Consider the following 14521-nt stretch of genomic DNA (forward strand, 5'->3'; position numbering starts at 1 on the left):
GGGTTTCTGAGTCGGGGCGGTGGGGCCCCTGGGGGTGTCGGAGGGGAGGGGGGTGGGGACCGAGGTCTCTCCTATCCAGGCGGGGAGCTGATCTGAGCGCGGAGACTGCGGCTCGGGGAGGCCGGGCAGCCCTGCTGTCCCCAGCTTCGGCCCTGCCACCCGGTCCTCGAAGAAATCCAGGCGTTTCCAGCGAGTTGGAAGAGTTTGGTGAATCCGGGAGTGGGGAAGAGGAAGCAAAGGGCACCGATTCGTTTCCAAACGCAGCAAGGCCGCCCAGGGGCCCGCGGGTGGGGTGGGGGGAGGTGGGGAGAGGCGCCCGCAGCCGCCCTGCTCTCGCCCGGAGGAGCGTGGGGCTGTCGGCCACCGCCCCGAGCGGCCTCCGAGGAAAGACTGAATTTTCTTTCATCAGCAGCGTTGGCTTTTCTTTTGCTTTTTCCTTTTGAATTTCCCATGCAAAGTCATAACACCCAGAACCTCAATTTTGCATTGCCCTGCGCAGCATTTCTCTATCCTGAATTCTCTTAAACCTTCCAAAGTCGGTCGTTGGGAGTGTTCGAAAACCGGTTTCGCTTCATCTGCTTTTAGGTAGTAGTTGGGACTCTTGCTTTATTGCTGATGAGATCCAATGTATTACCACCGTCCTGGCCTACCGTGACGTTTGGTTTATCTCCTGGGGTCGGTGGTGGTGGTGATGGTGGCGATTGTTGCTTCTCTAAAGGGGGAAAAATTCGGCAGGATTTGTCCAGCCAGAAAGCTGCGTGTGCACCGGCTCTCCCAAGCGGTCCGCAAAGTGGGGCCCAGGGGCTCCCCGAAGCCCTGGTTGCTCTGGCGAGAGGAAGGAACGTCTTCCCTTTTTTTTCTTTTCTTTTTTTTTTTTTTGGTCAAACGACACCTACCAGCCTTTTCAGTCCCTGGGGCCTGCTTGCAGCTTTGCTCTTTCAATATTCCTAAGAATGATGGAAAGCAGGAGCGGCCGGAGCTGGAGCAGGTGTCCCGGCGCTTCGACTTAGAACCAGTCTTTTCCCTCCAGCGCCAGGCATTGGTTGGGGCGTCAGGTGGCTAATTCGGATATTTCCCCCCAATTCTTTGGATTCTCCTGGATTCGGAAGGAAGTTGGGGGCGGGGTGGGGGTGGGGGCGCACGGAGGAAAGGTAGGAAAAAAGTGGCCCGAAGGAAGGTTGGTGGCAGAGACTAGCGGGGAGGGAGAGCTGTCGGAGGCCTGGTGGGGGCCGGAGCCCCGCGCAGGAGCCTGGGGCGCCGCAGACGCGAGTCCATAAATATCACCACAATAGATACTATAAATATAAATACAGGCAAACACTTAAAATCAGTCCAGCGCTTTTTTCTCGGCCCCTTCTTTATTGTTGGTCCGGGAGTAAGGCTCGAAGGCCGAGGAGCTCAGGTACCGGGCGGAGAGTTCTTGCAAATTCCCGGCCAGCGAACCGGCCATCGTCAACGGGGCGGAGGACAGGCGGCTGGCGACCGAGCCGAGCAGCGACGGCACCGGTAGGCTGAAGAGGCCGTGGCCGGCGGCCGGCGCGCCCACGTGCAGTCCCCCTGGCCCGGCGGGCCCGGGGCCCGGAGCGCCGCCCACGGCCGGCGGGTGCGGGGACGCGGCGCCCGTGGGACCTGGGGCGGCGGCGGCGGCGGCGGCCGAGCCCGCGGCGGCGCCCGCGCCCAGGGCGGGCAGGCTGGGCCCGCGCAGCGCCGAGCCGAGCGCGCCGGTGGCGCAAGGAGGCAGCAGCGCGGGCAGGCCGGGAGGCGACAGCAGGCGGCCCTGCTCCAGCAGCCTCAGCACGCTGCACGTGGCCGCCGTCTCCGACACCACCGAGCGCAGCTCCGAGTCCTTGCCCTGGTCCTTCTTCTGCTTCGTGCGCCGGTTCTGGAACCAGACCTTCACCTGGGCGCAGGGGCGCAGGAGGGCGGGAAAGAGGGGCAGGGAGAGACGGGGCGTCAAGCGCGAGCGGGCTCCCAGGACGCGAGGGCTCGGGTTCTCGGGGGCCCTCTCCCAACCCCAACCCCAGCCCGCAGCTGGAGAGGTGCTAGCCGGGGAGCTGCCTGGGCCCCCTTGAGTTGGACCACAGCTCCACGAGGCTGCGCTTCCGGGTCATGGAAGCAGGCCCAGGCTGTGCGAGATGGTAAGTAGAGCAATAAAGATGTCCACGACCCTAACTCGAAGGAAGACCAAGAGGGATTTTGCTGGGCTGCCTCACTACCTGGACCAGCCAGACGTGGATCATCCTAGCTTGTGAGCTCACATGTCCAGGAGAGGGGTGAGACCCGAAGACTGCAGTGTGGGAAGCGGGAGTGGGTGGGGAGGAGTGTTGCTCTACTTCTCTGGACCCAGGCCCCTGGCCCAACCAAGGAGCTCGAATTTAGCTTCTGCAGCATCAGTCCTGTCCAAGGCTTCAAGAAGCTGTTTTCTTGCTTATCAGGGTCGCATTTGACCATTAACTAGCAGCAATAGTAGGGAAGGTGGCTGTAGAATGAATAATTTGTGCAGGATGGATTACAGGCCAAGCTTTCTCCATCTCCTCTCTCTGCTAGCTGGATTGCAGGCTCTGAGTGATACACTTAATTTATCACTTCCCTGCTCTCCATCATGACTTTGGAATCATGGGAGGAAATCAAGAGGCTGGGATGAACTAAATCCTCTCTACCAACCTCTCTCTCACTTTCTCATCTCCCTCTGCCCCTCTTGAGGCCTAGTTGGTGGCCCAGGATAGAGTTTAGCAGCTACAAGGAAAGGCCTAGATTTTGTAAACTAAGAGAGGTGGTAGTAGAGAGAATAGGAAAAAGCTATCATGCCAATTCAGATTCAAAAAGAATATCCAATATGATCTGTCGTCAGTTTTCAGCTTTCTGCCCAGATTCCAGACCTAACATGCTCCCTACCTGCTTCAGGGCTGGGCCCAGGGAAGGAGACTGGACCTCAGAAAGAAGTCTAGGCCAAACTGGTGCCATGCCCTCCCTAGGCCCACAGGGGCCTCCACAAGGCAAAGCTCTAAGGCCCTGAAAAACCCCCGGACCCAGAGTCTACATGGCTAACTACAGTAACATCATGTGGATTTCATGTAAAAGAAGAGACCTCAAGCACGGTTGGCAGTGCTGGCAACCAGGGCCCCACATCGGCCTCTGATCCCACACTTCACATTTCACTGGCACAGAAGACAGGACATCATAGGTGCCCAGTGGATGCTCAGGGCTGGGAATGGCTCTGGGTCCAGCTCAGGGCCAGAGGAAGCCATAAGGGGCAGGGTAGCCTGGCCTGCAAGGGCAAATCTCAGGAATGCACACCTTTCCAATCTAGTTGCTACCCTCAGCACCCAGATGGCTTTGGGCCCAGCCCCATTCCTGCAGAACAGGCCTGCTTGTTGTATAAGGCTGGGGTTCCCAAGAGGAGCGGTGCCTGGAAATCTGGCCAAAATGGGCTGACTGAGACAAGGGGCAAACATTGGTTCCTTGTAGCCCAGAGGTGAGCAGGGAATTCTCAAGACTGTGATCCAACAGGTATTCCAAAGGACAGAATTTTGGGCCTCCTGGGCTAGGTAGGCCATAGTGGGCAGAGCATGGGCCCTGGAAGATTTGAGGGCATAGAGGGAAAGGTTTGTGGAAGGGAAGAAATTGTGAGGTCTTTCACCCCATCCTCCCTGCCTCCTCCACCTCCCCTGGGAGTCTGTCCAGAGCCAGGCTAAGTACTGGGAAGAGCTGGCTGGAGCGGTGGGGGGAGGCAGGCTCCTGCAGAGCTGTGCAGGCCTGGCCACCTGGTACCTGGGTCTCGGAGAGGTTAAGCTGCCGGGCGAGCTCCGTCCTCTCTCGGCCCACCACGTACTGGCAGCGCTGGAACTCCATCTCCAGCCGGTAGAGCTGCTCGGCGGTGAAGGACGTGCGCGTCCTCTTGGGCCGGTCCAGGTCCAGGCCCTTGGGCAGAATGATCTCTCGGATGGAACCCTTGGCATCTGAGGAAGGGGAGATGTCAGTCGCGGGATCCCACCCGTCTCCCTTCACCTCCCTGGCCGGAGCTGGCTGGAGGACTCGCTCGCCAGCTGCCTGCAGTCGCGGGGGTGGGGGGCGGGGGCGGGGAGCTGCGGCCACAGCCCGGGAGCAGAGACCCGGTGTGTTTGGGGAGCGAGGGGGCTAACTCCACACCGCTGACGAAAGGGAGGGGGGGACCAGACTTTGCTTTTATAGAGCCCTCTGGATGCGGGAGGGGGAAAAAAAAATCCAAATCGGCTGATGCTCCTTCCGGCCTGGGAGCCTCGGCTGCGCGGTCCGGGTCCCCTGTGGCCGGAGGGTCTCCAGACTGACCAGGCCGGGGCGCGTGGGCCCCGGCTCCGGAGCGCCTTGACCAGACCCCGCTCGGGCGGTCCCAGCGCCCCACCCCAGGGTCTCCTTCTCTCCCGAGCCGGGGCGGCGGAAGGAGGAGGGACAGAGTCGGGGCCGGCGGGGCCTGGCGATCTGCTGGCGGGGGCGGCGCCGACCCGGGCCGGGCCTCGCGACCGCCACCGCCGGAGCCCAGCGCGCAGCACGGCGGGGTCGAGCCGAGCACCAAGGCGACATCCGTGGCCCGGCCACCCAACCCAGCCTCCTCTGCCGGCGGCGGCGGCGGCGGCGGCGGCGGCGGCCAGCCCTGAGCGCGGCGCCCGGGCCCTCGGCCCAGCGCGCCCCGGGGCCGGGCCGTAGCGGGCGATCCGCTGCTCTGCTCCGGCGCCCGCGCTCCCCTTGCGTGCACCGGGCCGGCCGGGGCGCGGGGGCCAGGAGGCGGGCTCCCGGCAGGTGCTCCGACTCGCACGGCGCGCACTCGCCCTCCATGGTGTCCTGCTCCTTCCCCCTGCTCAGAGGCCGCAGCCTGCAGCCCGGGCCCGCCCGCGCAGCCCCTAGGCTGGCTCCCCTGCAACCCTGTAGGCGGGGCCCCTCGGAGCGTGGAGGGTCGAGGGTCCCGGAGGGTGCGCGCCCCAGGTGCCCGTGCCCAGCGGCCGGCCAGACCGGGGGGGCGGGGGTGGGGAGAGGCCAGCAACTTTCTCCGAAGTCCCAGGCAGCATCTCCTCCCCGCGGGCCTGGGTCTGGGGCGGCGCGCCGCTCGGGCACCCCGGGTCCTCCTCCAAAAGCACGCGCCCCGCAGCCCTACCCCATCCCTACCTCGGACCAGGATCCGGCGGCAATAATCCGGGTCGGCGGCCGAATTGGATTTACTTTTGTTACAATCTTCCGCGGCCCCCGACGCGGAGAAGGCGCCCTGCGGCTCCTTGAGGAAGGAGGCAGGGAGGTTCCCCTCCGCACCCTTGCTCTCCCGGCTCTCCTTGTGCGCGTTCTTCGAGACCCGGGCAGCCTCTGCGTCCGAGTGGCACCGAACGTCCATTTTGTCTGGTTTCCCGAACATAGGAAAAAAAGGAAGAAAAAAAAAAAAAAAAAAAAGGAGGAAAAAAGAAAAAAAAAAAAAACAAAAAGGAAAAAAAAAAAAAGAAAAGAAAAAAGAAACAAACAAACAAAAAGAAACAAAACAGAGGCGCTGCGGGGACAGAACCCTACAATGGAGCTCCTGAGCCCTGCCCAGAGAGAGGCAAGCGGCAAGAATGAATGTCCCCGCGGGGCGGCTGCGGCGACCGCGGGCGGGTCAGCGGCGACCGGCGAGTGGCGCGCTCTCGGGGAGGCGGCGGGTCTGGTCCAGGATCCCGGTGCAGCCGCGGCGAGGCCACCTCGTCAGCGTCCGCGTCCTCTGAGCACGTCCAGTGTCCCCAGCCCGGCGATCGCGTAGCAAGCAGCAGAGCAACTCCGAAATGCTGCGGCTCCCGCCTGTTACTGACACGGCCAGTTGTAGTTGTCCGACACCCGCGGGGACGTACACTCGCTGTTGCAATTGATTACGGGTAATTTCGCAGCCCCCACGTTTCGGTTACCTCATGAATACACTAAATTGTTTGGATAATATATCAGATCGTAATGGATGGTTTCTGTCCTTGTCCCCAATCAAGTAGGGGTTTAGCCAGTGAATAAACGGAAATGATTGGTCTTGCTTTCAGGAAACACACAATCAAAGACCCACACTTCCAGCAAAACTTTTGACAAGATTCCTCCTGAATTGTTAGTACCATTAGCAGGCATTATTAACTTTCCCTTTGCCTTTGACCCTCCTGCTCACATACTGGCTAGAGGGGTTCTCTCCGCACTCGACAGATAGAGCCCAGGGAGGGGGAGGGGGAGGGTAAAAGAAACCAACAAAAACGCTTACACACCCTGCAGCAGAAGAAAGCAGTTGCCTCTAGGGGGAAAAGAAGAAGAAGAAGAAGAAGAAGAAAAAGAAGAAGAAGAAGAAGAAGAAGGGGGGGGCGATGATGATGGTGCAATCAAAGTTTTCCCAAAAAGTATCTCCCCCGAACTCTAAACGCCAGGCTTTCGTCCCAAACAACTCCTTGTTAACACACCTCGACGCTGACAGCCATCTTAAACTGCCACCTCTCTTCATTTAGCTCCAGTTGGATTTTTTTTTTTCCCCTGCCTTCACCTCCAGCAGCCCTGAGGCAGCCCATTCAAAGGGCAGCTTTGTACTCAGAGTCCAGCAGGAGAGAGAGGGGGAGAGGGAGAGAGAGAGCCGAGAAAAATCTCAACTGTGAGATCTGCTTCAAAAAAAAAAAAAAAAAAAAAAAGTTTTCCCCTAGCTATTTCATTGTCTCTGCTACAATATCTTTGAGAAAAGCAACAGCCAGTAATCCAATAAGAGCATTGATTAGGCTACAATGATTCAATTCAAGCGCATGGCCTTGTGCAAGGAGCATGCTCCAGCCCTTCTCGTCACCTTGCCGGGGCAGAAGCCCTCTCCACGCCGCTCTCCCCATTCATTCCTTTATGGGAAATGCGGAGCAAAAGGAGTGAAAGATGGCAATTATCTAATTGGACTATTAACAAACAGTGCTCTGAGTGCGGCGGTCTGGCGTGGCTCCTGGGCGGGGGAAGGGCCGTGTTCCCTGCCCTCATTCACAAAGAGTGCAGGGGCCGGGGAGGAAAGGGGGTTTTTAAAAGGGAGTAGGGTGGCGGGGGTGGGGGAGAGGAGAGGAGAGGTGGGAGGTTTGGCTGAGAATTTTTCCACACAATTCCCAGAATGGGGGCGGAGGCGGGCGGGCGGGCGGGGAGGAGGGGGCTGGGGGCGGGGGTGCCGGCGAGCGGGTGGGAGAGAGGCAGGAGGAGGGGGTGCGAGTGTGTGGGGTGGGCTCCCAGGGGCTCCGCCCGCGCCGCCGCCCCGCCGCCCCGCCAGCACCCCCGGACCCGGCGGAAGGGCCGCGAGCGGGAGGGGCGGCCGAGCGGGGTCCTCCGCACCCTCCGCTCCCCTCCCCTCCCCTCCCCCCGCCGCCCCCACCCTCACCCCCACCCCCTGCAGCCCCGCGGAGCACCCACGCTCCGTCCGGTTCCGGAGGCCGCCTCTGGCCGCGCAGGCAGACCTTGGGCTTTTACTTTATTTGATGGGGTGTGTGAGTGTGTGAATGTGTGTGAGTGTGTGTGAGTGTGTGTGTGTGTGTGTGTGATTGTCCTGAGCTGCTCTCTGCAGGGAGGCGGGGCTCCCGGGTCCCGGCGGACGGGTGTCCTGTCGGGCTGTCGGGCTGTCGCCAGCTGGGCCTTCGGGTGCTCCGCGCCTTGGATTCCGCCCTCGGCCCCGGGTCCGGTGGCGCCGGGTGGGGTGGGCGGGGGGAGGAGTCCTCGTGGCCGCCCGGGCCTGGAGATGCTCAGTGGGATGGAGACAAAGTCCAGCAAACTCGCCGGCTACCTCCCGCCACGCGCAAGCGCCCAGGTTGGCGCCCCGAGGGCTCCACGCGGGTGGAGCGGTGCCCGTTACCGCGCCGCCAGCGCAGGTCCCCGGATCTGGGTCCTCTCCAGGGGGATCCGGGCGGTAATGGGGCCCTCATTTATTTCCCTGTCCAGCTGGGCCAGAGCCAATTCCTGGGCGCTCCTCGGGCGGGGAGACGATGGGCTCCCAAACCCCGGCCCATGGCCCTTCCCTGCCACCTGGCCGGGCGTGGGGCGAGGTCCGACCCTCCGACCGCTGGGCCCGACCCGCTGGCCGCGGAGAGTCCCGGGCCGGGGCCTTGGCCCCAGTGTGGCCACCGGAGGGTGGCTCCGGGTCCCACATCGCACCCGCTCGGCCGCCGCCTCCTTTCCACAAAGGCTACTGAGGCCCTCGGAATCCAAGGAATCCACACGCTGGTACCTGCAGGGCTGGTCCAAGGCCCAGAAGAGTCTTTTTTTTTTTTTTAATAATAATAATAAATTTATTTTTTATTGGTATTCAATTTGCCAACAGAATAACACCCAGTGCTCATTCCGTCAAGTGCCCCCCTCAGTGCCCGCCACCCAGTCACCCCCCCCTCCTCCCCTTCCACCACCCCTAGTTCGTTTCCCACAGTTAGGAGTCTTTTAAAATAAAATTACCCAACCTACCACCTCTTCTTTTGGGTGAAGGAGGAGAACCGGCCAGGGAGCGGACTGCAGCCCTCAGAAAAGCCTAGCTGGGTGGGCAGTGGTAGCCCAGGGAGGTCCGGGGCTGGCGTATATCCTGCCCTAGAGGACACGCCAAACTCTGGCCAAATCCCAAATACCCATTTGAAGTTGGGCCTCGGAGACACTTGCATCCACTCCCTGCAGGGTAATAGTAGTGGCATCTTTTGTAGTAGGAACTATTTATTTGAGCATGAACTAATTTTCTTCACCCCTCTGTCAGCAAGGTTAGCAATCTTCCAGTTTTACAGATGAAAAAAAATAAAAATAAAATAAAAACAGATTCAGAGAGGTTGGATAACTTGCCAGAGTCATACAGTTGGGAAGTGTGGAATTCGAACTCAGAGATATTCATATTCTTCTTTAGCTACTCTACAAGGGCTTTGCCTTTTTTTTTTTTTTTCCTGCTTTGAGTTTTCAGAATCTGTATCCAAAATACAGAGGAATGACCTTAATGTTAATGCCCAGAATCCTGATTATCAGGCATCAATTTTTGTAGATTTTATCGAAACAACATGAAATGCAAATGGAAACACGGACTTCTTGTTTGTGATAATGCTCTTTATTTCTAGCCATGAGCACTTCTTAGGAGTCTATCACCCTCCTACCTCAAGCTGCCCTGGAGTGAATAAAATAATTTCCTGGATCCAAACCTACTAAATGAATGTCTGAGAGCAGGGTCCAGGAGTCTAGCTGCCTCCCAGGGGACCTTTGCACAAGTTACAGTGGGAGAACTGTACCTTTCTAAACTGTACCTTTTAAAGTTGAGTAAAGTTGGGGGACTCTGCTAAGTTTCTTGAGAGTAGGGACCCATCCCCCACACACACCCTGCCCCCGCTGGAAATGCAAAGGTTTGTTGGAGAAGGGAAGAAATTGGGATATTATATGAAGACACCTGGTTTCATTAAGCTGCCATTGACCAAGAATCTAGAGGTATCAGGACCTGGGGCTGGATTCAGGATGGGAGCTAAAGCAGATAGGCCTCTTCTCTACAGCGCCACATGCAAATCCTTTAACGAAGAGAACTCATAGGCCCTAACTGCTCATGGCTTGGGGTTGGCAGCACAAGCAGTGCTGCTGACCGATGCCTCTCTCTGTTCTGAGCCCTTGAAGTAACTGAATTCAATAAAGAAACATTCAACCCATAACCTGGTTTTGCTTTTTGTTATGCATAGTACTTTCTGTGTGTGTGTGTGTGTGTGTGTGTGTGTGTGTGTGTGTGTGTGTGACTGGATTAAAATTCTGTGGGCATCCATCCAGAAAAACCATGACAGGTTTCTGAGAGGACACAGTGGAGGACGGAAGCCCTGGGATGAAAATTTCAGAGAAGCAGCTGCTGCTCCCAGAAACTAAAGCTGTGTGTCCACTGGCAAAGAAAGGAGAGAACTCAATCAATTATTTGGACAATCTGAGACAAGCCTGCACTACACAACGCATGAAGACACAGGGCTGCTCCAGGTAAAAGTGGTTTATTCTCATGACTAAATTTACCTCCCTCCCCAGTGCCCTTCCTACCCCCACATCACTGTCTGCAGGTGCAGACAGACCCAGAATAGAGCTGTAGAGCTGGAAGGATTTTTTAGAGATCATCTATTCCATAACCTTCATTTGACTTGACAGATGAGGAAAATGAGCCTGGAAAGACAAAGCAACTTGTTAAGGATTAGACAACTAGTTAGTGGGGGCATCTGTGTGACAATCCTGGTCTCCTGACTTAAAGCTACACTCCCACCAGCACCCAGTCTTCCCAGAACCTGAACAAGATGAAAGCTCTCTGGGATTGGGTGAAATGATGCCATATAAATGAACTAAATCACAATCAGAGCCTTCAGGGTGCTTTTCACATGCCCAGCCTCCGCCCTGTCACCTCATCAGAAAGTAGGATCAGAGATAGTACACAGCGCTTTCCTTCTCCGTCTTCATTTTTTTTTCCGTCTTCATTTTTTATTTCAGAAAGATGTGGGAGGGGAAAACACACTGGCAGAAAATCTGAGATCTTAGATTATGAGTGGTTTGGGGATAGCATAACTTAATGTCTGAGACATCATTTTAAAAAGAAATGCGTCAGAGGAGATGATACAACCAGAAATTAAGTCTGCGACAATGAATCAGAGCACCTGATAATAATGGCAAATGAAAAACAATATCTAGCATTTATACAGATACTGTCATCTCAACCAAAGTTGCATGTGGTGATGAATTCAATGTTATCTAATCTCCACTATCCCCATTTCATAGGAGGAGGTCAAGGCATTAGAGAAGCAGATGAATGAAGGATTGATGCTGAAATCTGGTGCAGCCACTCTGGAAAATGGGATGGAGGCTCCTCAAAAAGTTGAAAACAGAACTACCCTATGATCCAGCAATTGCACTACTAGCTATTTACCCAAAGAATACAAAAATGCTAAGTCGGGATACATGTACCCTGATGTTTATAGCAGCATTATCTACAAGAGTCAAACCACGGAAACAGCCTAAGTGTCTGTGGACTGATGAGTGGATAAAGAAGATGTGGTGTATATATGCACAATGAAATATTACTCAGTCGTCAAAAAGAATGAAATCTCGCCATTTGCAACAATGTGAACCGAGTTAGAGACTGTAATGCTAATTGAAATAAGTCAGAGAAAGACAAATATGATATGATCTCACTCATATGTGGAATTTAATAAACAAATCAGCAAAGAGAAAGAGACAAACCAAGAAACAGACTCTTGACTATAGAGAACAAACTGATGGGTACCAGAGAGGAGGTGGGCAGGGGGATGGGTAAAACAGGTGATGGGGATTAAGGAGTACACATTGTGATGAGCGCTGGGTGTTGTATGTATAATGTTGAATCATTATATTATACATGTGAAACTAGTATTACACTGTATGTTAACTAAATGGAATTTAAATAAAAACATAAAAATGGGAAAAAAAAGAACTAATACTGAATATGCAAAACAGAAAATGTATCCATATATCCAGATATTTCTTCCCCATTTAATTTTTTAAAGATTTTATTTTTATTTATTCATGAGAGACACACAGGGAGAAGCAGAGACAGGCAGAGGGAGAAGCAGGCTCCCCACGGGGAGGCCAATGCAGGACTTGATCCCAGGACCTCGGGATAACGACCTGAGCCAAAGGTCAACTGCAGAGCCACCCAGGTGCTTCTTCTTCCCCATGTTTTTTTCAAGATTTTATTATTATTATTATTCATGAGAGACACACACACACACACACACACACAGAGGCAGAGACACAGACAGAGGGAGAAGCAGGCTCTGGGTGGGGTGGGGAGCCTGACGTGGGACTCAATTCCGGGTCCCAGGATCAGGTCCTAGGCTAAAGGTGGCCCTAAACCGCTGGGCCACCCAGGCTGCCCTCTTCTTCCCCATTTTAACTAGAGTATTAACCAATGTGTAGAGACCTAAGTTCTGAATTACCCTGGCTACGTTTCAAGCGCACAATCTCATTGGATTCTACTTCTCAACTTTTCATTTTGTGCCATGAAACTTAGTTTCTTCAGTTCCTTTATATATATTTTATACATAGAATCAACATAAAATTCTTTAGTAGGAAGGGAACTTGTTAACAAACAGGATTCTGGAGCAAGCCAGGCTGTCTGGTATTTATAAGTTCCTATCTCTACCACTTCCTAGGTGTGTGGTGTTAGGCTGGTTACTTTGCTTCTCTGAGACTCAGTAGCCTATCTGCAAAATGACCCTTTATCCACATTACGTTATTATGTAACTGAAGTAAAGCGCTTAGAATGGTGCCTGATACATAATGAACACTCAATAAATATTAATATTACTATCTTTCTTCCAGCACCTTCTATGAGGCTAGCACAATGTTAGAACCACAAGAAGGAACTTAGAGCCAGCCAGAGTAACTGAAAGGTCCAGATCGTAGATGGCAAAGCATCTACTACAATCTACAATAGATTGATCTAGCATCATTTTGATTCAATGCTATGTAATAGAAATAAGCAATCACTATTTATTAAAGACTTACTGACTGCTATTAGCTCATTTTTTTCATAACAACCCTACATGTACCCATTGTGTTGATTACAAATGGCCATAAATTGTTTGCCATTTCTCCCTTCAAGAGGTGCAGTCTATTTCTCCTTTGCTGAATTCGACTGGCTTTGTGACATGCTTTGATCAATACAATGACATGGAAGTGACACTAGGCCAGTTCTGGGGCTAGGTCTTAAAGAGCCCTGGTAGCTTCTGTTCTTGCGCTCTTGGAACCCAGCTGCCACATTGTATGGAAATGAGTCTAGCCTGCTAGAGGAAGGGAGGACATAGAGAAAATTGTGCTGCCCCAGCTAACTGCACCAACTTCCAGTCAGGTGAGTGAGGCCATCTTAGATGTTCCAGCCTAGCTGAACTTCCAGATGAATGCAACCTTATAAGGGATCATGACAATATCATGTAAGGCAGAGATGAGCCATCCATTGTCAACCCTGTTCAAATGACAGAATCTTGAAAAAATATATATGTTGGTTTTTTTTAAACTTTTTAATTTTTATTTATTTATGATAGTCACAGAGAGAGAGAGAGAGAGAGAGGCAGAGAGAGAAGCAGGCTCCATGCACTGGGAGCCCGACGTGGGATTCGATTCCGGGTCTCCAGGATCGCGCCCTGGGCCAAAGGCAGGCACCAAACCGCTGCGCCACCCAGGGATCCCTATATGTTGGTTTTTTCCTTTGTTTTGTTTTCTTTCCTTTTCTTTCATCCTGAGTAGGCTCCACACGCTACGTGGAGCCGAACTCACAACCCTGAGATCAAGAGTCGCATGCTCTAGCAAACTAAGCCAGTCACGCACCCCTAGGCTACTAAGCTTTGGGTGCATTTGCTATGAAGCACTAAGTAATGGAAACACTCATATGACAGATGAGAAACTGAGAATCAGAGAGGCTAAAGCAACTTGTCCGTCACAACTAGGGAGTGATATGATCTGGATTCAAACCCAGGATCATCCCATATCCAACTTCATGATCTTGACTAAGGAACTATATAGTGCCTCCTATGAAGTAAACAAATTCTAGAGAATAGCTCATCCGTCTATTTTTGTTCCTTCTCTACAAGGGAGGTGAGGAGGCTGCACAAATAAAAGACATAACATCACTCTTTTTAAAAAGATTTTATCTATTTATTTATTTATTTATCTCTGAGAGAGCGAGAGAGAGTGGGAATGGGCAGAGGGAGAGAATCTTAAGCAGACTCCTTGCTGAACACAGAGCTGTCATGGAGCTCAGTCTCAAGACCCTGAGATCATGACCTGAGCTGAAATCAAGAGTGGGATGCTTAACCATCTGAGCCACCCAGGTGCCCCCACATGGCATGCCACTCTTACCACCACAGAAAACAAAAAGTGTTAGAGCTGGAAATGGCGCAAAGGTGGTCTTTGCCAAGATCCTCATCACTTTTGGAAAATCAAATGGAGCTGCCTCACTGGGATGTGGGTACGGAGCCCTGGATTTCATTTTCTTTTTCAAAAACAAAGATGCAAACGAACATTTTCTGCTGTTACTTTTAGGAAATCAGAGGCACATGAACACTTAGGGTGGTGAGAGAATGTCGATAGGTGGTTGTTTAGCTCTGAAATTCTCCAGGTGAAGCATTCTGAGAGAAGGAAAAGAAAGGTTGATTTTATTACATTTTCTGGGTCACAGAGAACTTTGAGGCTTTCCAGGAAAACTGGCTTATACATTTGTATCTTTCTAAGAGGAGTGCATTTGGGTTTCAAAGCATCCTTAAACCCATAATTTTCTAAAGTTCCTTATTGCCTGCAAAGCCGCTGGAGCCATTTATTCAGCAAGCAGATGACACCTACTCTGTGCAGGTCTTTAGGAACACCTTGCCACAACCAGAAGTGTTTTTTTGTTTCAATGTGCAGGGACATTTGCCCAGAAGTCACTTATCTTTAAACCTCACCCTGTCCAGAAGGAGCCGCAACTGAAAAGGTGCAAAAACAAGGCCATTGACCACTTGAGATGAAGTACCACTGGGTCTGTAAATTCCAACTGGGTTCTCTG

The 14521-nt window shown here is 53.5% G+C and overlaps 1 protein-coding gene across 1 annotated transcript; it reads right to left on the reverse strand.

Annotated features, from left to right (window-relative positions):
• Positions 1-1200: 1200 nt before the first annotated feature.
• VAX1 (ventral anterior homeobox 1) lies at positions 1201-5613 on the reverse strand. Its single transcript, XM_025994109.2, has 3 exons — positions 5140-5613; positions 3772-3959; positions 1201-1900 (listed from the first exon to the last, which is right to left on the reverse strand). Exons 1-3 carry the CDS (start codon positions 5378-5380, stop codon positions 1328-1330), a joined length of 1002 nt encoding a protein of 333 aa, XP_025849894.2. The 5' UTR covers positions 5381-5613; the 3' UTR covers positions 1201-1327.
• Between the last annotated feature and the right edge of the window lie 8908 nt (positions 5614-14521).

The sequence above is a fragment of the Vulpes vulpes genome, chromosome 15, assembly GCF_048418805.1.
Source record: "Vulpes vulpes isolate BD-2025 chromosome 15, VulVul3, whole genome shotgun sequence".
NCBI classification, from domain to species: Eukaryota; Metazoa; Chordata; class Mammalia; order Carnivora; family Canidae; genus Vulpes; species Vulpes vulpes.